Source organism: Pogoniulus pusillus, chromosome 1, assembly GCF_015220805.1.
Source record: "Pogoniulus pusillus isolate bPogPus1 chromosome 1, bPogPus1.pri, whole genome shotgun sequence".
In the NCBI taxonomy this organism is placed as follows: domain Eukaryota; kingdom Metazoa; phylum Chordata; class Aves; order Piciformes; family Lybiidae; genus Pogoniulus; species Pogoniulus pusillus.
Window position 1 is genome coordinate 7,488,402 of NC_087264.1, and position 26,564 is coordinate 7,514,965.

The window sequence follows — 26,564 nt, forward strand, 5'->3', positions numbered from 1 at the left end:
CCTTCCACATCAGTCACCTTCAACCAGTGTCTTGCAAGTGCTGGGACATCTAACACACTCTGTAGCTCACAAGATAAGACAGGTGGCAGCTAAAAGTGAGAGTAACATGAAGAAGATTTTAATCTGCTACCACCTGCAAATCAGTATTCTTTTAGTAACTTGCCATATTTGTGGGTTTTATCTCTCATTCTGTTTAGCTTCTTTTTTTTGTTAAAACAAAAGGGGAAATCATGAGTGTGGCCTCTTATGCTTTGGTTTGTACTTGGACAAACTTCCTGTCTTTATTGAATTGCTTTGGGATTTGGTCCTCCATTTAAAAACCAACCAAACCCAAACCAACCCCCATCCCATCCCTGGAGTGTATTACTCTTTTAGAAGAGTGTTATGCTGCTAAAACTTTAGCAGTAGACTAATTTTCACTGTTAATGGCAGCCTTAAGAAGTCATACCAGTTTTCCTCTCATGCTGATGACTGAGATGTGGGAGTTTGTCTTATTCCAGTTAAGAACTGCTGCATTTCATATTAGTTTTTGAAGCTTCAAAATTGCTGTCATCTCAGAAACAGCCAAAATGCCTTCTCATTCTGAATTGAAAAGGCAGTTTCTTTGGCACTTTTTTTAACTCCCAGTTTTTCTTCAGGTGAAATATGTCCTGTGTTTTGAAAGCTTTGTGTTTAAAGCATTGTCAAATTCACAGGCTTACAGGATGTTAGGGGCTGGAAGGGACCCAAGGAGATCATCGAGTCCAACCCCCCTGCCAGAGCAGGACAATACTATCTAACACAGATCACAGAGGAACACATCCAGGCAGGCCTTGAAAGGCTTCAGAGAAGGAGACTCCACAACCTCTGGGGAGTCTGTTCCAGTGCTCTGGGACCCTTACAGTAAAGAAGTTCCCCCTCGTGTTGAGGTGGAACCTCCTGTGCTGCAACTTGCACCCACTGCTCCATGTCCTATCCCAGGGAGCAGTGAGCAGAGCCTGTCCCCCCACTCCTGGCCAGCCCTCAGATATTTACAAACATTTATCAAATCCCTTCTAAGTCTTCTGTTTTCCAGACTAAAAAGTCCCAAGTCCCTCAGCCTTTCCTCACAAGCCATGCCCTCCAGTCCCCTAATCTTCCTCGTAGCCCTTTCGCTGGACCCTCTCCAGCAGATCCCTGTACCTCTTCAACTGGGGAGCCCAAAACTGAACACAGTATTCAAGATGAGGTCTCACCAAGGCAGAGTAGAGGGGGAGGAGAACCTCCCTTGATCTGCTGGACACACTCCTCCTAATACACCCCAGGATCCCATTAGCCTTCTTGGCCACAAGGACACATTGCTGTGCCATGGGTAACTTGTTAACCACCAAGACCCCCAGGTCCCTCTCCACAGGACTGCTTTCAGTATGCCTCTGGTACGTTTAGATTTTAAAGCACTATCTGAAGTGAACTGAAGATGCCCAAACCACTGCTACAGATCAAGCCCCTTCCTTGTGTAGAGCAGTGAAGCTGCATCTTGATTGAGTTGGAAGGATGATCAGTCATCAGCCAGGGAAAGTACTTGCTTGTATTTTCAGCTACTGCATTTTACTTGCAAATACAGCCTTTGGAGAGGTCTGTAATCAGGGCTTTTGTTTGCCTTTTTGTTAGTCCAATCTAAGCGCCAGGCGTTGCCTGTTTGGGAGAGTTGCGAAGCTTGTCTAGCCTTGGCCTGAGTTTTGAACAGTTTAGGTGTGCTCATCTGTTTCAGAGCACCTCATTCCTTGCACCTGGAAAACTGTTTGACTAAAGTTTTCATCTGAATGTCATGAAACGCTGCCATTCTCATCCTCAGTTTCATTTTTAGCCTCTCCACTGCCATGGTCTTTGCCTGGCCTGCATCAGGAACAGTGTGGCCAGCAGGACAAGGGAGGTTATTCTGCCCCTGTACTCAGCACTGGTCAGGCCACACCTTGAGTGCTGTTTCCAGTTCTGGGCCCCTCAATTCAAGAAGAATGTTGAGGTGCTGGAACATGTCCAGAGAAGGGCGACAAAGCTGGTGAGGGGCCTGGAGCACGAATCCTATTAGGAGAGGTTGAGGGAGCTGGGGGTGTTTATCCTGGAGAAGAGGAGGCTCAGGGGTGATCTTATTACTGTCTACAACTACCTGAAGGGGCATTGTAGCCAGGTGGGGGGTAGCCTCTTCTCCCAGGCAACCAGCAACAGAACAAGGGGACACAGTCTCAAGTTGTGCCAGGGTAGGTATAGGCTGGATGTTAGGAAGAAGTTCTTGCCAGAGAGAGTGATTGGCATTGGAATGGGCTGCCCAGGGAGGTGGTGGAGGCACCGTCCCTGGGGGTGTTCAAGAAAAGCCTGGCTGAGGCACTTAGTGCCATGGTCTAGTTGACTGGATAGGGCTGGGTGCTAGGTTGGACTGGATGATCTTGGAGGTCTCTTCCAACCTGGTTGATTCTATGATTCTATGTTGTTATAAAAGACTTTGGGAAGAGGTGTTGGCGGTGCTTTGATCTCCAGTTTCAGCCTACTGGAATATATATTTTAGTTTTCCTTGTGGTGTGTCCTGCTGTTAAATAATGCTTACTGAAAAGATGTTAGACAGAGCCAGGCTCTTTTATAGAAGCATGCAGCAGGAGGATTAGCTGCAATGGGCATAATGATTTTAAAAGAGGTGTTTTTGGTAAGAAGAAAAGATGTACCATAAGCCAAGCCAAACACTTGAAACAGGCTACTCCGAGCTGTTTTGGAGCCTCAAAGGTTTTCAAGGTGCTGAGCTACTTAGTTTGTTCTTGTAGCTGACTCTCCTTTGAGCAGGTGGTTGGGCTAGAGACCTGCAGAGATGCAATCCAACCTGGACTGTGCTAGAGTTTTAAATAAGGGAAGAGGGTGCATAAGAAGTGAAAATCAGTAACTAGTACTTGCTTGCTCTGGTCTTCCTTAGGTCTCTCTTCCACTTCAAAACACAACTCTCACCTCCTTTATCTTCTGTTTGTCAAGTAACAGTATTTTCTTGTGCAGAAGGATGTTTATTGTGAGTTATTTTTGACACTCATTTTTATTTCTTCTAAGGGCAACATTGGCCTCTCTGATTCCTCTATGCCTGTCACAAATTAGTCTGACTTTCTTGCGTAGATGGTATGATAATTGTTTATGGTACTGCTGTGCTTTTGGAAGGAAGAAAGCTAGATCTGATTAGCAAAAAGTAGACTCTCCCTTTGGAGTCCCCAGACTGAAAGCAGTGCATTACAGCGTAGCATGAAAGGCAGATGCTTAATTTTGATGTGATTCTTTTTGAAGTGCAGTCTGACAAGCTGAGTTTGGTGTGTTTGTAGTTTTGTGTGTTGTCTTTTGAGGTTAAATGCAATGTTCTGCTTGTGCCATGGATCCAAAACCTAAGAAGTTAGTTTGTGTGGGGGAGGGCAAAATAGAGTATTTTTAAACACTATACTAATTTGCTTCAGTTTTTAATACTCTTTGTTCATTTAAAGTTATTAATATGTTGACTGCATTTGCCTTTATTGCCCCTATGCAAATTGCTGTGTTGATGGAGTTAATTTAAACAACCTGGTTGGGACCTTCAGGCATTACTATACTAGAAATGTTAATAATGAATCAAATAACCACAGGTGCCTCTTTCCCCAGCAACAGACACTCTCTTTAAAAACTCATTTGCTTTTCATGCTTGCTTAATTATTTAGGCAAGCAGCCATGGATGTCTCACAATGCGAGTTCTCATGGTGCTCCAACTGCCTGGTCTTTGTCTTTCTGAAAGACTGAATGCCTTAACCACTGCCACCATTTGTAATGTTTTTCTGGAATGTCACACTGTGCTCTAGAAAGATCTTTTTGGAAGTTGCTCATAGTGACAATGGTATTGATTTATAAATGCATGGAATCCTGGTCAAGCAAGAACTTTAATACAGTGATTGCAGCTTTTTTTTACCTCCTCTATCCAGAAGGTAAATTGACTGGATAAACCATAGATGCAGCCAGGTTGGAAGAGACCTCCAAGATCATCCAGTCCAACCTAGCACACAGCCCTGTCCCATCAACTAGACCATGGCACTAAGTGCCTCAGCCAGGCTTTTCTTCAACACCTCCAGGGATGGTGACTCCACCACCTCCCTGGGCAGCCCATTCCAATGCCAATCACTCTCTCTGGCAAGAACTTCTTCCTAACATCCAGCCTAGATCTCCCCTGGCACAACTTGAGACTGTGTCCCCTTGATCTGTTGCTGGTTGCCTGGCAGAAGAGACCAACCCTCACCTGGCTACAGCCTCCCTTCAGGTAGTTGTGGAGAGCAATGAGGTCACCCCTGAGCCTCCTCTTCTCCAGGCTAAACACCCTCAGCTCCCTCAGCCTCTCCTCATAGGGTTTGTGTTCCAGGCCCCTCACCAGCTTTGTTGCCCTTCTCTGGATACATTCCAGCATCTCAACATCTCTCTTGAATTGAGGAGCCCAGAACTGGACACAGGGCTCAATGGGTGGCCTGATCAGTGTTGAGTACAGGGGAAGAGTAACCTCCCTCGTCCTACTGGCCCCACATAAGTGTGTGAATAGGAGATTCCTTGTTTCCCAAAGAGAGATTAAAATTCTAGGATGTGTTAGATTGATGAATATCTGAATTCCTGTGTTACTGGAAATAAGCTGTTTGTTGTTGCTTCTAAAAGTGGAAATATATTGGTATCTGTGAACACCTCAGGCGTGGTGTGAAAGCAAGAGGAAATTATGAAAGGGTAAGAGTCCCTATGGAAGTGCCCCTTTGAAATCAGCAGCTGGTAACTGACAGATGTGAAATGAAAAGATTGTGTCTCAAAAGAAATACTGTGAAGGGCAAATAGTATAGCAAATAGAAAGATCAGAGTCAGAGAATGGTCTAGGTTGGGAGGGACCTCAAGGATCGTCCAGCTCCAACCCCCTGCCATAGGCAGGGACACCTCCCACTAGAACAGGTTGCTCAAGGCCTCATCCAACCTGGCCTTAAACACCTCCAAGGAGGGAGCAGCCACAACCTCCCTGGGCGACCTGTGCCAGTGTCTCACCACCCTCACTGGAAAGAACCCTTTCCTAACATCTAGTTTGAATCTCCCCTCTTCCAGTTTAAACCTATTACTTCTTGTTCTGTCATTAGAAGACCTTGTCAATAGTCCCTCACCAGCCTTCCTGTAGGTCCCCTTCAGACACTGGAAGGACACTATAAGGTTTCCTTGAATCCTTCTCTTCTCCAGGCTGAAGAGTCCCAACTCTCATAGCCTGTCCTCATAGCAGAGCTGCTGCAGCCCTCTGAGCATCTTTGTGGCCCTCCTCTGGACTTGGTCCAACAGTTCCATGTCCCTCTTGTGTTAGGGGCTCCAGAACTGCACACAGTACTCCAGGTGGGGTCTGACGAGAGCAGAATAAAGGGGTAGAATCCCCTCCCTTGCCCTGCTGGCCACACTGCTCTTGCTTCAGCCCAGGACACTGTAAAGATGTAACTGAACAGTTGGAAGCCATTCCTTCTCCAAATGCCTCTTTTGACTAATAGAAAACATTTTGCAGCAAGAATTGAGATTAACTGTTGGTAAAAGATAACATCTTAAAGAATCTTAAGGTCTCCTGTAAAAACTTGAAGGTATAAATCAAGGTATTTTTTGCAGTGCCTGGGTGAGCACATGCATTTTATCTTGAAAGCTGTCTTGTTGCTAAGGAATCTGTTTGTTTTAAATAACTACACAACAACAACGAAATCCCACCCACTCCAAAAACCAACAAACAAACCAAGAGAACAGCCTCCTCCCCCCAGAAACACCAAACTTACATCCTTCCCCCCCCCCCGCCGCAACACCTAACCTCCCCCCACTCCAAACCAACAACAAAACAAACCAAGAAAACCCTGCGATGGTTTGAGTGTTACCCAACCCCTCCCACTTAAGTAAAATCACTCAGTCTAGACTCAGCTGCTGGAAATTGAATGAAGCTTTATATTTACAGCTTAGCACAATGTACAGACAGATATTTACAGTATATAATAAACATAAACAAATAGATAAGTAGATAGATAAATAGACAAGTTAAAAAGGTAATACAGAAACAAAACAGCCATCCCAGAAACCAGAGTCTCTAGGAGAGGCTCTCAACCAGCCTTCCACCTTCCTCTTGCCCCTCTGCCTTACCCCAGACTTTGCCATACATTCAGGGTGAATCTGGAGAGTTGGCATGGGGGATTAGGCCAGAGGGATAGGGGACACAGTCTCAAGTTGTGCCAGGGTAGGTATAGGCTGGATATTAGGAAGAAGTTCTTCACAGAGAGAGTGATTTCCCATTGGAATGAGCTGCCCAGGGAGGTGGTGGAGTCACCGTCCCTGGGGGTCTTCAAGAAAAGACTGGATGAGGCACTTAGTGCCATGGTCTAGTTGATTGGACAGGGCTGGGTGCTAGGTTGGACTGGATGATCTTGGAGGTCTCTTCCAACCTGGTTGATTCTATGATTCTATGACTAGGAAGCAGAAGGATTAGTCAGGCAGCAAGTTAGAGAGAAAAATGCAGCCCAAAGCCCAGAGAGAGACTCTGTTTGTGTTCTTGTTCTTAAACATCTCAGCAAGCCTATGAATGAAGTAGCCATCACCATAGTTTCCTTTTCACAGCCTATCATCTAATTCCTCTCACCACAATATCCCAGCTGGGCTCACGCTAGCACAACCCCATCAACAAAATGTCAACTCATTGGCACATGCATATGTTTGTAAACTTATTCTGTTAAAGATGGACTGAATATAAAATTAATACGGTAAAAACTATCAGGTTAAGCAGATATTTTCATAGAATTAACCAGGTTGGAAGAGACCTCCAAGATCATCCAGTCCAACCTAGCACCCAGCCCCAGCCAGTCAACTAGACCATGGCACCGAGTGCCTGTTAAAACAATATCCCCTCTGACAAGAAGAAAGATGTTGAGGTGCTGGAATGTGTCCAGAGAAGGGCGACAAACCTGGTGAAAGGCCTGGAACACAAACCCTATGAGGAGAGGCTGAGGGAGCTGGGGGTGTTTAGCCTGGAGAAGAGGAGGCTCAGGGGTGACCTCATTGCTGTCTACAACTACCCGAAGGGAGGTTGTAACCAGGTGGGCATCAGTCTCTTCTCCCAGGCAAGCAGCAATAGAACAAGGGGACACAGTCTCAAGTTGTGTCGGGGGAGGTCTAGTCTGGATGTTAGGAGGAAGATCTTGCCGGAGAGAGTGATTGGCATTGGAATGGGCTGCCCAGGGAGGTGGTGGAGTCACCGTCCCTGGAGGTGTTGAAGAAAAGCCTGGATGAGGCACTTAGTGCCATGGTCTGGTTGACTGGCTAGGGCTGGGTGCTAGGTTGGACTGGATGATCTTGGAGGTCTCTTCCAACTTGGTTGATTCTATGATTCTATGATCCTTTTCCATTAAGAAAGTGGAGGGAAGAGGCCAAAGTTGATGTAGTTAAGCTTTAAAGCTGTACCGATTCAAGTCTAAGCCGAAGACATCCTTCTAGAAGGGCATTTTTGTTTATTAGCCTTTCTAAGGACTCATATCAAATTAGGTTTTATGAATGCAAATGTCATATCATTCTAAATCTGGAGCGTTAAGCTTTTGATGGATTGGAGAATATGAAATTTTGTAAGAAGCTCTTAATGAAGAAAGAACCAGAAATTAAAGTAGGCCTCTAAAATAATTCTCTTAATTTTCTAAGCTTAATGGAGTGCAGAAATACATATAAATGATGTGAGTGAAGAAAGACTTTCTATATGCTTGTTATATCTCATCTGTCACAGGATGTCTGCATGTGAGTAGTAGTTGAAATTAATGACAGTGGCATAAAATTTTACTGAAAGAGCCTTCTTCCACTGAGTGCTCAACACAAACTGGCTGCTTGTTGAGCACCTTGAGGCCACACCTTGAATACTGTGTCCAGTTCTGGGCTCCTCAATTCAAGAGAGATGTTGAGATAGTGGAACATGTCCAGAGAAGGGCAACGAAGATGGTGAGGGGCCTGGAACACAGCCCTGTGAGAAGAGCCTGAGGGAGCTGGGAGTGTGCAGCCTGCAGAAGAGGAGGCTCAGGGGGGACCTCATTGCTGTCTACAACTACCCTAAGGGAGGCTGTAGCCAGGTGGGGGTTGGTCTCTTCTGCCAGGCAACCAGCAACAGAACAAGGGGACACAGTCTCTAGTTGTGCCCAGGGAGGTATAGGAGGAAGATCTTGCCAGAGAGAGTGATTGGCATTGGAATGGGCTGCCCAGGGAGGTGGTGGAGGCACCGTCTCCTGAGGTGTTGAAGCAAAGCCTGGCTGAGGCACTTAGTGCCATGGTCTGGTTGACTGGATAGGGCTGGGTGCTAGGTTGGACTGGATGATCTTGGAGGTCTCTTCCAACCTGGTTGATTCTATGATTCATGCAGCCCAGAAGGCAAACTGTATCATGGGCTTCATCAAGAGGAGCATAGCCAGCAGGTCAAGAGCGGGTGAAACCCAACATTGACTATTGTGTCCAGTTCTGGTGTCTCCATCATAAAAAGGACATAGAACTCTTGGAGCAAGTCCACAGAAGATCCACAAGGACGATATAAGAGCTGGAGCATTTCTGATGTGAAGATAGGCTGAGGGAGCTAGGGTTGTTCAGCCTGCAGAAGGTCTGGCAGGATTTTGTAGCTGCCATCAAATACATGAAGGGGTCTTAAAGGAAATCTGGAGAGGGACTTTTTGTAGGGGTGTGCTAGTGATAGGAGAAGAGGAAATGGTTTTAAGCTGAAGGACAGTGAGTTTAGACTGTATCTTAGGGTTAGTACAGGGGTGAGACTCTCAGATAATTTGCCCAGAGGGCAGTGAGGCTTAGGAAGGACTCAGAGCACATGTCCTATGAGGAGCAGATGAAGGAGCTGGAGGTATTCAGTCTGGAGAACAAAATGCTGAAGGGAGACCTCATCTCTCTGTACAACTGCTTGAAGGGAAGCTGGAGCAAGGAGTGAGCGGGCCAGCCTCTTCTTGGTGGTAAGCAACAGGACTAGAGGAAATGGGTACAAGCTGCACCTGGGGAGGTTTAGGCTAGATATTTGGAAATCCTTCTTCACTGAAAGGGTTATCAAACACTGGAATGGTCTGCTCAGGGCAGTGGTGGAGTTGCCATCTCTGGAGATGTTTAAATGACTTGTGGACCTGGTGCTTAGGGGCATGGTTTAGTGTTGATACTTCGTTGCCGAGTTGAAGGTTGGATTGCAGATGATTTTCAAAGTCTCTTCCAACCAAATATATTCTGTGATTCTGTTGTGGATGCCTTGGAGGTGTTCAAGTCCAGGTTGGATGAGCAACCAAGTCTAGTTGGGAGGTGTCCTTGCCCAGGCAGGGGGAGGTTGGATCAGATGATGTCTTAAGAGTCCTTCCAACCTAAGCCATTCTATGATTCCACTAAATGCAGCAGTTCTTAACTACTGTGCTTCATCAGTTCTTAATGCCGTTATAGATATTTGGGTGGGGTTTATGCCATCTTTAATTTCCTAGTTACAATAAATGCCTCAGAACCTTTGAATATCTGGTTGCTTTTAAAGATGAGAAGCATGAGATGAGACCTGATGTCTCTCTTCCTATTGATTTGTCAGTAAAACTGGAAGCAATTAAATACTCCTGATTCGTTTGGTGACTTTGTACTGACATTAAAAATGTGTGAGCTTCATGAGGAAAACAAAAGTATGTAATCATCTCTAAATGATGTTTTCTTTCTAAACTAGTAGTAGCCAGAACTGCAAAGAAATTCACTTGTGATCAAAAGAGATTCCCTAGTGTACCATTTCCATTTGAATTTATTGTTTTGTGTAAATACTCTGCCTATGCCTTGAAGTTGGTCATGAAACACTGCTGATGTGGGTGAAGTGGAAAAGCAGGTTAGATTTAAGTTCATCACTTTTCAAATAGACCATGGATCTCAAGACTTTTTGTTAGACCAAGGGGAGGAGTCCAAACAGTCATCGAGCAATTTTATTATGCTTTAGATTTCATTTGGGACCTACTTTGATTGTGAGAACTTCACTGAAAAAACCAAACAAACAACCCCCGCCAGCCAACCAAAAAAAAACCACCAAAAAAGTTACTTCTTTATGCCTCTTTGTATTTATTTGCTCCTTGATGATTACATTTATGGACAGCTTGCTCGGGAGGAGTTTCTTAGAGAGTGACATAGTTTGATGGGGGCAAACAGCAGGTATTTGGATGTCATTACCAAAAAAAGCTGGAAGGAGAGATATTTGTGTGAGTTTGAGGGTGTTTTTTTTTTTCTAGACTAAAACAAAAGAACTAGATGAGTTTGTGAAGTCTGATGGAAATACCATATGTACTTGGCTCCACTGAAGTAACTTTATTGCTTTGAGCAGTGAAATTGTCCTTGCAGAACAACGTCTTAGTGATGAGGTTTAAGAACTCTTATAATTTGGTCAGCCAACTGAGAAGGCTGAAACTATGGCCAAACCACTCTTTATGTTAACATTCTTTAGATGAGAGGTCAAAGCAAGCCATTCCAAGCTTGCAAGTGAATCTAGAGCATCTCAAGCCAGCTGAAACAGTGCAGATACTTTGCAGTAGAAATGTCTGGTTCTGTTTCTGGCTCACAGAAAGTCACATGCTCTCAGGCTCTTCTATAAATTGCCAGATTCAGTAGGTGCTTAATTTTTTATATGAAACTCAGTGACTTGCTTGCCAACCCAATATGCTTCTTATTTAAAGGGCCCCTCAATTCAAGAGAGATGTTGAGGTGCTGGAAGGTGTCCAGAGAAGGGCAACAAAGCTGGTGAAGGGCCTGGAACACAGCCCTGTGAGGAGAGGCTGAGGGAGCTGGGGGTGTTTAGCCTGGAGAAGAGGAGGCTCAGGGGTGACCTCATTGCTGTCTACAACTACCTGAAGGGACATTGTAGACAGGTGGGGGTTGGCCTCTTCTCCCAGACAGCCACCAATAGAACAAGGGGACACAGTCTCGGGTTGTGCCGGGGTAGGTCTAGGCTGGATTTTAGGAGGTAGTTCTTCACAGAGAGAGTGATTGGCATTGGAATGGGCTGCCCAGGGAGGTGGTGGAGGCACCGTTCCTTGAGGTCTTCAAGAAAAGACTGGCTGAGGCACTTAGTGCCATGGTCTGGTTGACTGGCTAGGGCTGGGTGCTGGGTTGGACTGGATGATCTTGGAGGTCTCTTCCAACCTGGTTGATTCTATGATTCTATGATTCTATATTTTGTTCACTTCCTTCTCATAGAAAAGGATTTCTATGTAGTTTGGTATTTCACAAAGAAAGGGTAGTAAAATTTAAGACTATACTTGTGTATTTTGTAGGCAGGTCCAACTGTTGGTCAGACACAGCATGAAAGATATTCAATGATTTCCTCTAAATACAGAATGTATTTCCATCATTGCATAGTCACTTTTAAAGTACAAGAGCATTCTGAGGCTTTCTTTCAAGCTGTCATTCAAAAAAAAATCTAATTTGAAGAAAAATTCACATTAAGAACATTTTGATGTTGAAAACTATTGGAAGTGCTAGGTGAAAATGTAGCAGTAAATAGATACTTATTTTTGCTGGCTTGGTAGAGGCATCTTATTACCGTCTACAACTACCTGAAGGGACATTGTAGCCAGGTGGGGGGTGGCCTCTTCTCCCAGGTAACCAGCAATAGAAGAAGGGGACACAGTCTCAAGTTGTGCCAGGGTAGGTCTAGGCTGGATATTAGGAAGAAGTTCTTCACAGAGAGAGTGATTTCCCATTGGAATGGGCTGCCCAGGGAGGTGGTGGAGGCACCGTCCCTGGGGATCTTCAAGAAGAGACTGGATGAGGCACTTAGTGCCATGGTCTAGTTGATTGGATAGGGCTGGGTGATAGGTTGGACTGGATGATCTTGAAGGTCTCTTCCAACCTGGTTGATTCTATGATTCTATGATCTATACACTTGACAGGAAACTAATGCTGGTGAAGCTCTGCTGTGAAACTGGAAGGGAATGTATTTACTAACAGGGCTTTTTATTTCCATAGGCTTGTACCGTGTCAGTAACTCAGTTGTGTAATTGACCACCTAGTAAACGCCTTCAGTCTCCTGGTATGTGAAAGAGAGAGGCAGTTGTATTGCTTTGATTAACTGAGTACATCCTATCCTTAAGAAAAAATAAAAACTGCTTGTTTGGAGTGTAGGAGGATGGAGATTTTTATACCAACTTTGACCTTTACATATGCCTTGGGGGAGCAAGGTGTTCATAGAGCTTCGTGGGAATGTTTGGGGCTGCTTGAGAACTGAAGTATATCCTGCCTTTCTTGCTGACCACAAAAATACATCTTAGGGTAGTAAAAGAAAACTTCCTCAGACTCTTAAAACACAAATGTAGTTGCCTATGCTATAAATTGCAAATCAGAGTATGAAGAGTAACTCCTCCCCTAAGTTTACATACTCAGTGGAACAGTGAAGGAGAAAGGGGACCAGTTTTCTATCCCTCACACCTTAGCAGGTTTGGTGTGGTTTAGGGTTTTTATGAAATTATTTGGTTTTGAATGTAAGATCATCTGGGCTAATGTCCAAACAGTAAGAAATTGCAAACAACCCTTTGGGCATGTAGCACCACTCCTTGCTTTGCTGGAAAAGTTTGGTGTGTGCTTGTGCAATACTTAATTATCCCACTTCACATGCTCACACAGAGCTGAAATTTGCACTAACTTGTGAGTATTTGCTCAGGTTTTGTTATGTTACAAGATAAATGACACTTCATATATAATGATACTATTTTAAAGCCCACTTAATGCTTTGTTGGGTGACAGTGGAAAAGCTGTCAAAGTACTACAGAGCAACACTTAATTCACTGAGGAACACAGTAAACAATTGTTTAAAGAATTTTCAGTATAGACTTATACTTTGCTTTTCAATGATAATATCATAGAATCAACCAGGTTGGAAGAGACCTCCACGATCATCCAGGCCAACCTAGCACCCAGCCCTAACCAATCAACTAGACCATGGCACTAAATGCCTCATCCAGGCTTTTCTTGAACACCTCCAAGGATGGTGCCTCCACCACCTCCCTGGGCAGCCCATTCCAATGCCAATCACTCTCTCTGTGAAGAACTCCCTCCTAACATCCAGCCTATACCTCCCCCAGCACAGCTTGAGACTGTGTCCCCTTGTTCTGTTGCTGGTTGGCTGACCTAGAGCAGAATGCACTGAAGTTTTCCACTGGGCCGTGAACATTTTGCCACCAAGATGTTTTTGGGTTTGTTTTTTGTTGTTTGTGCAGCTTTTGACAACCACCAAGAATTTATTCTATACCTATGAATATCGCTTGTGTTACTTCAGTTGAATGATTTTAAAGCAGTTCCTTCAGATTTCAGAAGTTTTGAGTTTTCTTCCTTTACATATAAATGTTGAATTAAAATTTGTTGTGGTTTAAGATTTAAATAATGGTGGGGTTCCTTTTTGTCTTTTAATAGGTGAATGTCTATGTGCTGGGAAAAACTTTCCTCCTCTTGGCCAGAGAACTCTGCATAAATGCTCCAGCCATAGGTATTCAATTTTTTTTTATGAGTTGATTTCTGAGTATGAGTGTATTTTCTGCATGGTTACTTGACAAGAATATATATATATGTGTGTGTATATATATACATAGTATTGTGTGCTGAATACCAAAGTGGTAACTTAGAAATGAAGCTGGAATCAATCCAGGCAGAAGAGCGTTGCTGATGGATAGCCTGCTCTTTATGTAAGAGGCTTTTGAGAGCTGGATGCTGCTTTCCTTGACAAATAATTTTGTTGCTGTTTCTGAGAGTAGTTTAGGCTATGCTAAGACAATGGGGCTGATGTGAAAGAAATTGGTGTACCTCTAACAAGCTTGCACAGGCCTGTCACACTTCCAGACATGCAGTGTTTGATAAGTGACAAATTTATTATGCCCATCACCTGTAGCTGAGGTATTCAGTGTTTACAAGTGGCTTGTTGGAAAATGAGGACCTAACTTTTAATTAGTAACAGTGCTAGGTAGGTGAGTTTTACCATCTAAAGGGTAGAAAAGCTATTGCCTAGGCTGTAGCTTTTAAGTCAAGGGAATTTGTGCCAATTTCAGTTAAAAGAGCACACTTACTGAGAGGTCTTGTGACTGCTACCCACCTATGTGCAGAAAATTTCTTCCTGTATCTTTACTCCCACTCTCCTTAATATTTACTTAGAGAATCAGATGCTTTTGTGTTTAAGAACACCCTCCCCCCCTTCAGATGTACTTAGCTGGGCACATAACTGCCTGCTTTTGCAACTGAACAGACAGCTCATATATCGAACATCCTTTTAACAGCATCCAGATAGTACATGGCAGTGCACAGCTACAGCCATCACGGTGTGCTGGCTGTGTTAGCAGTGCTTGATGTATGGAAAAAGTTCCTTGGTTTCAGTAATTCAGTTTCTGCCTTTTTTTTCTTGAGAGAACAAGCAGAATTTGTATCACCGCTTAATTTCAAAGGTGAAAATTAATGCAGCTTAGGAAAATGCAAATAGAAAAGCCTTCTAAATCAAATGTGGAGGTACTTGCAGGGGAAAAAAATACTGGTTTAGACTGGTGTTTGAGTACTCAGTCCAAGGTCATCATGAGAAGATAAAAAGAAGAAAATATTTCTAATTGGCTCATCTGTAATTATTGCCAGATGCTTGTGGAAAAACACTTACTTTTATCACACAGAAAAGTTAAGGGTACTGCTGATAGCAGATAGAGGGGAAGGAAGAGTTGAGATAGAGGGGAAAGAAGGGAAGGATCCAGCAGTTTTTCCAGTTAATAATTTTGAGTGAAACTAAAAACCACGTTGCAATTACTTGTCTAATGTCTGCTTCTAAATGTGAGAATGATTTAGTTAGCGGCTGTTTGTATTGCAGCTCTGGGCTAAATCTGTGATGAAGCCTGTCACTGCAGTAAGCTTCATCTGTACGTCTTGACTGGCCATTCAAATAGGGTGTAGTTTGACAGGTGCAAGTGTCAGTGTTGCTGGTTGCTGGGCAGGCTGGAGGTTACCATAGGTGATACATGTGAATGGGTATTACAAGCGTTCAAATATAACCACAGGATAATTTTCATCAGCTTTGATTAGACAGAGCATGAGTGTATCTTCAAGCCTAGGCAACAAACAAAACCCCGTACACTTCCAGATGTCAGCTCCCTTTTTTTGAGAAGGAAAATAAAGGCTGCTGCTGGATACAGTGTTACCAGACAGGGGAACCTTCGTATTTGAGTGTTAGCTAGTGCCCTGTGTAGATGCACACAGACTACAGTATCACCACCCCTTTACTGTACTGTAGATGAATTAACAGACAAGCCATTAAGATCAGCAATGATCAAGTACACAGGATTTAGGGCATGTAAAAATGTTTTATATTTCACAGATTCATAAACTGCTCTAGTTTAGAACATTCTGTTTAAGTCAGCTGCAGTCTGCAAGTTAGTTATCTATATACAAAATAAATGCACAGTACGTGCGAGATTTAACATTTTCTGCTTGTTGCAGTCTTAATAATTAAGTCAAATAGCTTATGAATAAATAAAATAAGATTAAATTCAAGAGCATTCCTTCACATATTTGTATAGCCTGATGTAGCAGATAGGTAAGTAGCATAACGTTCCATACTGCTGCAGAGTTTATAGTAAAACTGAGAAATCCCTTAATGCACATCATTGCGGTATTGGAATACAATCAAGGTGAAATGCATCATGCATAGAAAATGAGCTCAGGTATTTGTCCTCCTTGTACTCCAGTTCCATTGGTACTGTCCGAGGAGCACTGGAACTGGAACGTCACTTTCCCGCACTGCACTTCAGTCATTCCCTCTTGCCCAAAATAACTGAGTTCGTTACCATCAAGAATAGCACTTACATTGTAAAACGTGTCTTGCTCAACCTGCACAGGGTGTTCAAACCACACGGAGAACGTGTTACTGGAGCCGTCGGAGGTAAACTTTGTCAGATTTTGAGCAAGCACAACTCCTAAGCGCTTCAGTTCGATTTTGACGCTGTATTCGGCCTTGCCACAGCTTGACCCATACAATCCCAGTCCTGCTATAAATATCCGTTTGTCTACTGCAAACTGAATACTGTCACATCGCCCTCGGTAGCGCCACTGATTGCTGCGATACGCAGACGACTGAAACCGATGGCATCGCTGTGGTACCAGTCCTTTTCTTTTTGTCAGTGGAAACTCTAGTTTGGGTTTATTTGCAGCAGTGTACCACAGGAATATGTTGTGAGTTTCCTCAAGGGTGAGGATGTCCGACTGGGCAGCTCCATTAGCAAACTCTTCCAAAGTCATGGTTGGAATCCGCACCAAATACAAAGCTTTTCCTAATACATTCCTTTTGTTGCGTGGCGTAACCGGCAGCCCTTGCCTTTTGCATTCGGCTTCTGCCCAGTTGAGAACAGCCTCAAAAACTACCACTTCCTTGGTGTTGAGTGCTTCCCGGGTTACAATGATCTCTAGTGTTTGTTGATCTATCTCACAGAAGCCCTCTGACTTCAGTGCCATTTCTGCTTGAGCATCAATCACTTCCCAGCAGCGCTGCGTCAGCTCTGGCTCCTCGAAGAGCCTGCTCTGAGACAACAGGACACAAGCGTTCTTCGCTTCTAAACTGGTCTCCAGAAAATTGACGCAAGCCTTTGCTAGGGCCGGCACAATGTACTTCTTGGCAGCATACAGTGTAGCCAGCACCGTATCAGCTTCCAGGTCTATTTCATCGCTATACATGTATCTAGATGGGAGGGAAAAAAAAAATACAGGCCATGAAAGATTGATCTATAATCATCGTTGCTGGCAGTCAATCTAACATTCAATATGTGTCAGCACACAAAGTAAACAGTAATAAGTGCATATTGCACAATGCCAATTAGGAGATGTATATTTTATAAGCTACTTTGATTCTGTCCACGTTAATTAGTAGACTTGTAGTGGCCACTTACTTTAATAGGATTAGAAAGGCTGCAGGTTCCACATCTGGTATATGGATTTCAGATTTGACCTCTGCAAGATCGCCATAAAACATAGCGTAGAAGACAGAGCTACCAACTGCCAAAACATACTGGAAAATAAAGAGAGAAAAGCCTCAGTAACATGGATGGGGAACAGCTGAGCGTGCTGGCTTCGGTTAGAGCTACACGTAGGGAAAGTTAAAGGCTGCAGCGGGGACAGAAGTCTGTCTTAGACTCTTGCCTTTAATTGCGCTGTATGTTAATTACTTCTGGGATTAGATGAAAGATGCAATCCGAAAAAAAGTGGAACCCGATTGTGAGGCAGGAAGAGATGGCGATATGCAGTAGTGTTAAAAAGCTAAAATTATCCGCACAAACCTTATGGGCAGGAACTTTCTTGGATGCCCCAGGCGGGCCCACGATGAAGTGAACGTCAGCCATGAGTTCGTTATTGAACATCAGTGCGTTCCTGCAAGCGAGGGGAGGGGGGAGAATGCCCCGTTAGCCGCAGGCAGTCCCTCACCTGGCGCCCCAGCCTCGCCGGCACGCAGCCGCCCGAGCTTCCCGCCGCGGCGTACCCCTCGGGCTCCGTCCCATCGCGGGGCGGCCCGGCCCGGCCATCACGCCTGGCCTTAGCGCAGGTGCACGGAGCCGAGTGCTCTCGGTCTGTCTCCCGCTCCCCACCCCCGGGGAGAGTCCGGCGGGGCCCGGCCCTTACCTCTCCCGCAGGGTGGGGTGGAAGGACTGCCAGTTGGCGCTTTCCAAGTTGTTGTTGTTGAGGTTCTGGAGCTGTGGCGGCGGGGGCGGCTGAGCGCTCTGCTGAAGCTGCAGGGCGTTCTTCTTGCTGTTGGCAGCGGTGGCGGCGGCGGCGTTACTGTTTGCAATGTTGGTGTTGGTGCTGGCAGGGTAAAGTTCTGCAGCCATCTTCTTCTTCAGGGACAGAGGCACTATCTCATAGCATCCTGGCACCTTGCCGTTTGACCTCACACTCTTTTTGGACTTCTTTAAGGTCTCTGGAAGCAGAAGAAAAAAAGTCAAACACTTCATGATCCTGCCATTGAGGCAACCATGGGGCAGTGGCATGAGCAAGTGAACTAATAAATCCCAAATGCGAGTCCCACTATCTGGATATTTTGTGTGCTTCCAGACGCAGGGCAGCTTTTGATTTTTTTTGGTGTGTGTGCGCTCTTTGGTTACAAGCCTGACGCACCTTTCCGGGGGGGAAAGGACGATGCTCGATCGATCAGTGCCAGCGCTCACCTTGGCTCGGAGCGGGGGTCCCAGCCTCCACGGCACTGCCACGACTGCAGCGGGGAACCCGAGCCGGGCTGGCGGGCAGATCCTTCTCCGGAGGAGAGAGAAAACAAAAAAGGCAGGAAAAAAGAAAAAAAAGGAAAAGGGGAAAAAAAAGAAGCCAAAATCCAGCAACGCAACCCCACAGATCCAGCCGCAGCGGTGGGTCAGGAGCGACAGTCAATCCACAAATCCTCCGAGTGCAGCAGCCCAGCAAGGGTGAAGCGTAACCAGCCGCCCGATCCCCGCTGCCAGCAGCCGTCCTTTATCGCCCGGCGGGGGCACATCCGTGGCGGTCGGGCCGAGGCGAGGCGGCTGCTCTCTGCAGTCCCAATCCCGGGCGGCTCCGGCCCCCCGCCGCCGCCGCCGCTCGCACACAACTTTCCTCCTCCTCTCCCCGCGGCTGCTGCCGCCCCTCGGCACCGCTCCTCCGCGCTCCTCCCGCCCGCGTCGGGGGCGTTGCTGACCGCGGGGCGCTTCGGCTCCTCCGCGGCGGGCGGGCGGCGCTGCCCGCGGCGCTCCCCTCGCTGCGCTGGCGGCGGGATGTGGCGCTGCGCGACCGGGCTCTGCGCGGCTCTGCCGGGCCCTGCCTCCGCCTCCCGTCCTAATAGGCAGCCGCCGCGCTGCGCGTCACGGCCGCCCGCGCCAATGGGGACCGCTGGGGTGCGGTGGGGGGACCCGCGTCCCGCCCTGCCGTGTGTCAGTCTTCTGCGCGCCCTGGTGTGCCCCCCGCGCACCTTCTGCTGCCCGCCCGGGGGCGCTGTGCTGGCGGCACCAGCCTGGGGGCGCTGGTATGCGCAGTATGGAGGTGCGCCGCGTCCGCGCTTTTTCTTCAGCCGGCGTCGGGGGAGTGCTGAGTAGTCTCTCTACCTCCCGTTGCCCCTGCGCTCAGCCGGACTACCGTGGTGGGCACCGGCCCATGGCAGCCGTAGCGCAACGGAGGGGGCGGGCCAGCCGCGGGCCCGCACCGCCCTTCTCGGCCGACCCGGGCGAGGGCGCCGCCGTGCCGCGCAGCTCCGTTGCTCTCCGCTGCAGCCGCGCAGCTCCGCGGGGGCCGGCGCCGGGGACGCGGCCGGAGCAGAATTAAGTCGAAGGAAGTTGTAGAGCTGTTTCTTCCCGTTTTTTTTGCAGTCTTGAAGCCACTATGCCTGTGTTGTGTGGGCTCTCCGGGTCTGAGTCCGCGCTAGCTTCCTGGGAGCGTTTGAGTGAGACTCTCCATGCCTGTTCCCATGGGGCTGGGCGGACGATGGGGTACGGCTCCGGCTCCGGCTCCGGCTCCTTTTACTGGCCCTACCGGCGCGGTTACCTGTGTTGGTGGGGAAGTCACGTTTCTGAAACAGCTTTCAAGAGGTTTTTGTGTATTCCTGTTAATGACTGTACGGCATCTAAGGTTCGTCAAAAAGTCCCACGTTCCAAGTCGTAAGCAAAGTCTTTAAAAAAGTAGATTCATGTTTCTTAAAGATGAAACCCACATTTGTCTTGCTGTCCACATCCTTGCAAGCCCTGTTCTGGAAAACCAATGGATTCTGCTCCACTTGAACTTGCTCTCTCACGTCTGAGAGTTTGAGTCCCAGGGGTCTCCCAGAAGGTATAAAGGACTTGCCTGGGAGCAGGGTCTTTCAGTGCTTGTTCGGTTCTTGGGGAAGGAATCAAGGTGTTTGGGGTTTAGAGCTAATCAATTTATTTATTTGATGATTGCATCATGCAGACAATGTTTGTGCTAACCTTGGCCTTGCGTTTAATTTATATCTTGGTAGTGTTACTTTATAGCTGTTTATGGCCTCTCTTAGGCTTTTCACTTAAAACTCACCAGTGTATTCATTTTCTGCCTCTTTGGTGTCTTCAGAATTTAAATTAACGATGTGCAATGTTTTGTCAAATGACCTGTGGGCATGACTGCCAGCGGAAATGTCTGAACAGCTACAATGCAAACGTGTAAATGCTCCCAAAGTCCCCTCCGAAGAGAAAGCTGTGAATTGCCTTGTTCTGCTCCGCTCTGCGGCTAAAGGAGCCAAAGTTGAACCCTCTTGGAGTAAGAAGAGGTGGGAAAGCAAACCAGGTGTTGCATTGTTAACATCGCGTGCATTTCTGCAGGCAAAGAGCAAAGTCTAAATGCCTGTTGAACCCCAGACTGTCACTTCTGAAAAGGATTTTCTTGTTGTTGTATTTTGGAATGGGTAATTTCTGTTGGGCAGTTTTACATAATCAGAAACACAGAACTGCTTCTCAGAATCATGGGGACTGCTTAATCTGTCCTAGACCTTTGATGGGCTTGGCAGTGCTGAGTTAATGGTTGGACTTGATGGTTTTAAAAGGTCTTTTCCACCTTAAATGATTCTATGATTTTTAGGGTCATGTTTAGAAGGTGACTGCTCTCTAGCATTTTTTTCCGTTTTCAGAGAGATGGGTTTGGAAGTTCTTGCTTGATAAATGCTTTCATTTAAATGCTTCTGCGGGGTTGACAGGCGCAATCATCTACGGTGTGATCTTGGTAATTATGGATAGCAACAGGGCGTCATTGTTATACCTTGGTGCTAAATGAAACTGCTTTGATTAATTGTAAATCCCTAAGATTGTTTCGAGCTGAATTTTCATCGTTATCAGTTTTAAGTGCCTGTGTTGAGGATCAGCTAAGGAAATTGAGTTGAGACAAATAGTTAACAATTTACTGTACATGATGGATTTTCGGTCCAGTGATAAAAGGCTGGCAGGAAATGAGAAATTGATACCTCATAGAAGAGTAAACATGTGTTAAGTGTAGCTTTTACAAGATTATTTGATAAATGATAAATTGGTTTAGGTAAAGCTCAGTTTGTACTGTCATAGTTTGCTTAGTTTGAAGCCAGTAACACCAGCGCTTGAAATAAGTTTATACTTGTGGAGGCAAATCTGTGGCTGATGTAAATTGTCATCCACTGTTGTTGATGTTAAGTGGAGTCTAGCAATTTATGGTGATGGGCACTATACCTTAATATCTGTAATAAACAGCATCTTGTATTGTTGGAATATGACTCTAAGCAGGAGCTGGAATTAACTTCAGAGGTGTGAGCAGATTTTTGTTAGAGATACAGATTTTTAAGCAAACGACTTGGCTGCTTTGTAGCAGATACTAGAAATTTTATACCCAAAGTCATGTCCTCGTTCTGCAAAAGCTTTTGCAAGTGCTTAGTTTAGTGCTTAATTTCACTGATACCAGTAATGCTGCTCACATGTCAGAGTTAGTATCTGCAGCCTTGGACCCTGAAAAGCATGTAGGGAAACCTGCGTGCAGGGCTTTAAAGATATTTTCTCTACGAAGCAAGAAGGGAGTTTGGTTTAGCTGAACTAAAAAGGTACTTCTAAAGCTTAGCGATCAGAAGATCTGGCCCGGCGGCACATACCGTGTTGTTTGCTGAGATGCTGCTGCTCGAGTACTGCATTTCCTAGATCAAAGGTTAGGATTAGAAGTAATTGTATTGCTTTCTGTTGCAGACCCTTGTTTGTACATTCCTCGTTTTGCACACATGCTGGAGTTTGGGGATAAGAACCACGAGGTGTCTATGACGGCTCTCAGGCTGCTGCAGAGAATGAAGCGGGACTGGATGCACACTGGCCGCCGGCCCTCTGGGCTCTGTGGAGCAGGTATGTCAGGCACTGGATGTATCACCTCCCCTGCTGAGGGTTGGACAGGAGAGTCTGGAAGCTGGGAACAGATGAGGACTTTGTCATCTTCTTGGTGATGCTGTGTTCTCTGGGTTTTGTCCTGTCAGGCACCTTCAGATTATATAGGTCTTCTGAAACAACCCTTGTTTTTGCCCTCTCTCCTACCTTACTTGCTTAAATTCTTTGTATCTTACATTTTGGATTTTTTAAATCTCCTTGCTGGTGCTTTTCTTGCCTCCAATCTCTGCAAGCTGTAGCTACTGAAAGGTTTTTTGTCAGCTAAAATGACACCATTAGTGCAAGCGCTTTGATTTGTGTCTTTACACAGAGTCTTATGCAAGAATTGTCCCCTTTGACCTGTTCTCTGATATTATTTTCCTCACCTTCTTCATCTTTTACCGAGATGCATTGCTGTCATAATGGTTACAAAAAAAAAAAATAGCCAGTTTGAGAGGGCTAGGTTAAAAGGTAGTCAGTGCCAGCCAGCGAGGTCAGGCTAAAGAAGAATGTATAGTCACAAAGTTCATGTATATGTTTTATTTAGAAGATCTTCTCTGTGCATGCTGGAATGAGAAAGAGCACTCAGGTTTTAAGGAGCCCAGGACTATGCAAGCTTCTTGAAATTTCTGTTATGAACATGAGCCAGCAGTGTGCCCAGGTGGCCAAGAGAGCCAGTGGCATCCTGGCCTGCATCAGGAATGGTGTGGTCAGCAGGAGCAGGGAGGTCATTCTGCCCCTGTACTCTGCACTGGTTAGACCACACCTTGAGTACTGTGTTCAGTTCTGGGCCCCCCAGTTTAGGAGGGACATTGAGATGCTTGAGCGTGTCCAGAGAAGGGCGACGAGGCTGGGGAGAGGCCTTGAGCACAGCCCTACGAGGAGAGGCTGAGGGAGCTGGGATTGTTTAGCCTGGAGAAGAGGAGGCTCAGGGGTGACCTTATTGCTGTCTACAACTACCTGAGGGGTGGTTGTGGCCAGGAGGAGGTTGCTCTCTTCTCTCAGGTGGCCAGCACCAGAACAAGAGGACACAGCCTCAGGCTGCACCAGGGGAAATTTAGGCTTGAGGTGAGGAGAAAGTTCTTCCCTGAGAGAGTCATTGGACACTGGAATGGGCTGCCCGGGGAGGTGGTGGAGTCGCCGTCCCTGGAGCTGTTCAAGGCAGGATTGGACGTGGCACTTGGTGCCATGGTCTAGCCTTGAGCTCTGTGGTAAAGGGTTGGACTTGATGATCTGTGAGGTCTCTTCCAACCTTGGTGATACTGTGATACTGTGTGATACTGTTAATAGTGTTTTCTTACTACACGTTGCTTAAAAACTTGAGTGTAGACTCTATAGGACGCTATGTCCACACAAGCAAGTATTTTGGTTCAACAGGCATGGATCAATAGACTGAAGCAGGTGATGCTGATTTGCTTGCATCCATTCATGCAGTATGCAGTTCATGTGGTATACTGTGCTCTGGGTTTAGTGTGGTTTCCTGGCCTAAAAGCCTATGCCTCATGTGCCTGATCTAGGGTAGAGTGTCCCTGCCTATGGCAGGGGGGTTGGAACTAGATGATCCTTGTGGTCCCTTCCAACCCTGACTGATTCTATGATTCTGTGATTCTATGTTTGAAGGACCAGTTGCTATTTTATCCCCTGATGTTCCTGTTAGGAACTGGAGCACTTCAAACACACACCTGAAGTGGAGCTCTGGTTTAGCTTCCTCTGAAAGGAAGCACTTTTGCATGTTTAAAACTGTTTTGCCCACCGAGCTACTGCACAGTGAGTGGATGATACTTCAAAATAGAACTGGTGCTCTGAATCACCAGACTAATGGGAATGCAGACAGTACAGGTAGTTACCTAGCTGTGGAGGAGAACTTGCAGGAGAGCACTTGGTCACTAGCAAGACAGGACTGGTGACAATAATGAGGGTGGTAGTCTACACAGATTCAGTGTTTCCCTGGAGATACTTTTATTCAAGGCTAAAAAATTCTGCTAAAAAGATGGTGACTTTGAAAACATGTGATTAATGAGATGTTCTTGTGGTGTGTTTTAAGCAGTAGTGGTTTTCCAAATGTTAAAGCACAGGGTGCAACTTACAGTCAGGTTAATTTTCTTGTGTAGGAAGCAATCACCTGTACTCAGATACAGCTGAGCGTAAGCATTTTCAGCTCTTTAGCTGAAGGCAGGGACAAAGACAGGCCATGGTTATCTGTTTTCTGCTTTTCTTCAGGACATTTTCCCCTTTTTATGACATTGACTTTCCCTGCTTTTTCTCCAGCTCTGCTAGTGGCAGCAAGAATGCATGATTTCCGACGTACTGTTAAAGAGGTCATCAGGGTGGTCAAGGTCTGTGAGTCTACATTAAGGAAAAGGTCAGTGCAGTTTTATTGCTTTTATCTTTTGTTTACAGTGCTGAAAAGTAGTGTTGTCTAAAATGAATGTGTATCAGACAAAACCAGGTTCTTTTCTGTCTTAGAAGTGCCAAGAATAAGTACAACATGTTTTAGCTGGTCATTTTTCAGTGCTAACACCTGCCTCTTATGTAAGACCTCGAATGCTTAGCAAAGATGGTAAGGAACACTGTGCCCATTTTGCAAGTGGAGAGTTGGAGGCAAAACAATGTTGGGTCAGAAATGTTAACAGTGTTGACATGTCCTCAGAAGACAGAATTGATTGATTGTCAAAGCTGAGTGTGTGTGTACCATAGGATGTTTCTCTTTTCATTAATCCAAAACAGAGTTCTGAAAAGCCTTCTGCTTTAGCTGTTACTGAACAGAACTTTTAAAAATGTTTTACTGAAATGTTAATTTTCAGTAGTATTGCACTGCTAATAAACAACAGGCCCAATCCTGTTTAATATATTCATTGATGATCTGGATGAGAGGATTGAGTCCACCGTCAGTAAGGTTGCAGATGACGCCAAGTTGGGAGCATGTGTTGATCTCTTAGAGGGCAGGAGGGCTCTGCAGAGGGACCTGGAGGACAGGCTGGAGAGATGGGCAGAGTCCAACACCGTGAGTTTTAACAAGGCCAAGTGCCAGGTTCTGCACTTCGGCCACAACAACCCCAAGCAGTGCTACAGGCTGGGGACAGAGTGGCTGGAGAGCAGCCAGGCAGAGAGGGACCTGTGGGTACTGGTAGAGAGTAGTCTGAAGATGAGCCAGCAGTGTGCCCAGGTGGGCAAGACAGCCAATGGCATTCTGGCCTGTATCAGGAACAGTGTGGCCAGTAGGACAAGGGAGGTTATTCTTCCCCTGTACTCAGCACTGGTCAGGCCACCCCTTGAGTGCTGTGTCCAGTTCTGGGCTCCTCAATTCAAGAGAGATGTTGAGGTGCTGGAATGTGTCCAGAGAAGGGCAACAAAGCTGTTGAGGGGCCTGGAACACAAACCCTGTGAGAAGAGGCTGAGGGAGCTGGGGGTGTTTATCCTGGAGAGGAGGAGGCTCAGGGGTGACCTCATTGCTGTCTACAACTACCTGAAGGGAGGCTGTAGCCAGGTGGGGATGGTCTCTTCTCCCAGGCAACCAGCTACAGAACAAGAGGACATAGTCTCAAGTTGTGGCAGGGGAGGTCTAGGCTGGATGTTAGAAGGAAGTTGTTGTCAGAGAGAGTGATTTCCCATTGGAATGGGCTGCCCAGGGAGGTGGTGGAGGCACTGTCCCTGGAGGTGTTGAAGAAAAGCTTGGCTGAGGCATTTAGTGCCATGGTTGAGTTGATTGTCTAGGGCTGTGTGCTAGGTTGGACTGGAAGATCCTGGAGGTCTCTTCTAACCTGGTTGATTCTATAAAGATGAAGCAGATCAGATGCAACCTTTTTTGCCTTTGGACAACGGACACATTTTAGTGTGCATTTCTCATGATTAATCGTTTATGCACCCACAATCAAGATGCTTAAATGGTTTGTTCTTACTAAGACAATAAGCATAATAAATGAGAGTTGGAAGGAAAATTAATTTGAGCAATTGTTTCAGGCGAAGAAATCTCACTTCAAAATTTATGCTTTGAAATGTTTACTCAAGTCACACACATCAACTAAAATGACAGCGTTATTTACTTTGACAGGGTAAACGTGACAGCTGAATTATTTTCAGGCAGCTATAATTACAACTGTATTTATCACAAATCTATAAATTTGATTGATGTTTTTAAAATAAGAGCATGTTATACAGTATTTAATGAAGGCAAAAAAAACCCCCCAGCTACCCACCTTTGAATAACTCTTACTAGACTCCAGGTTTTTTTACTCTTCTTTTAAGAATTCCTCTCAAAATTCCATCAAATGGAATCTGTCTAAATTAATAAGGATTTGTTTCATGTTCTCAAAAATTTCTTTGCTTCTCAGTTAGATGTGGGGTTTTATTTCCTTTTAATTATTGATGGAGTTGCTCTGGTTTGTAAAGAGCTACTGCTGCTTTGTGCATTGTGAAGGTGTTGAGTATAGTTGAGTGAACGCTCATTAATGGATGGTGTTAGATGTTGTGCTCACTACTGATGGGTTTGCCCTGACAGCTCTTGAAGTGAAACCACAGGAGCCCAGATAATGCTGAAACTTTCAGCCTGCAGGTTCTGCTGCAGTTTGATTTAGCTCCCAGTTGCCTACATGGCTCCTGGGGAAACACAAACCATTGGAAGCTGGATTTGCTTTCAGTGACAATGGATGTCCATGGCAGAAACCTGCAAGGGAAGGGCTGGCTCTGACAAGAGGTGCCTTCTCCCTCTGC

At 45.8% G+C, this 26,564-nt stretch overlaps 2 protein-coding genes across 15 annotated transcripts in view; one reads left to right on the forward strand and one right to left on the reverse strand.

Annotated features, from left to right (window-relative positions):
* The window catches only part of BRF1 (BRF1 RNA polymerase III transcription initiation factor subunit), a 481,847-nt gene that overhangs the window by 99,312 nt on the left and 355,971 nt on the right, over positions 1-26,564 (forward strand). For 12 of the 13 annotated variants that reach the window (XR_010305870.1, XR_010305866.1, XR_010305858.1 and 9 more), the window contains exons 5-7: positions 13,420-13,492; positions 21,687-21,836; positions 24,123-24,216. Coding sequence is in view for 7 of the 13 variants with exons in the window: in XM_064159979.1 (XP_064016049.1) it covers positions 13,420-13,492; positions 21,687-21,836; positions 24,123-24,216 (317 nt within the window). In the remaining 6 variants the exon portion in view is untranslated. Of the gene's footprint in view, positions 1-13,419; positions 13,493-18,809; positions 19,024-21,686; positions 21,837-24,122; positions 24,217-26,564 lie in introns of those variants that run through there. The other variant, XM_064159819.1, reaches the window with a different exon arrangement.
* Positions 15,316-18,266, reverse strand: BTBD6 (BTB domain containing 6). 2 transcript variants are annotated; one of them, XM_064160179.1, is made up of 5 exons: positions 18,183-18,266; positions 17,641-17,935; positions 17,301-17,391; positions 16,914-17,032; positions 15,316-16,705 (listed from the first exon to the last, which is right to left on the reverse strand). In XM_064160179.1, exons 2-5 carry the CDS (start codon positions 17,844-17,846, stop codon positions 15,673-15,675), a joined length of 1,449 nt encoding a protein of 482 aa, XP_064016249.1. In that variant the 5' UTR covers positions 17,847-17,935; positions 18,183-18,266; the 3' UTR covers positions 15,316-15,672. The 2 variants fall into 2 exon arrangements, with proteins under 2 accessions (XP_064016249.1, XP_064016165.1); XM_064160095.1 differs by lacking the exon at positions 18,183-18,266 and having other exon boundaries at positions 17,641-18,020.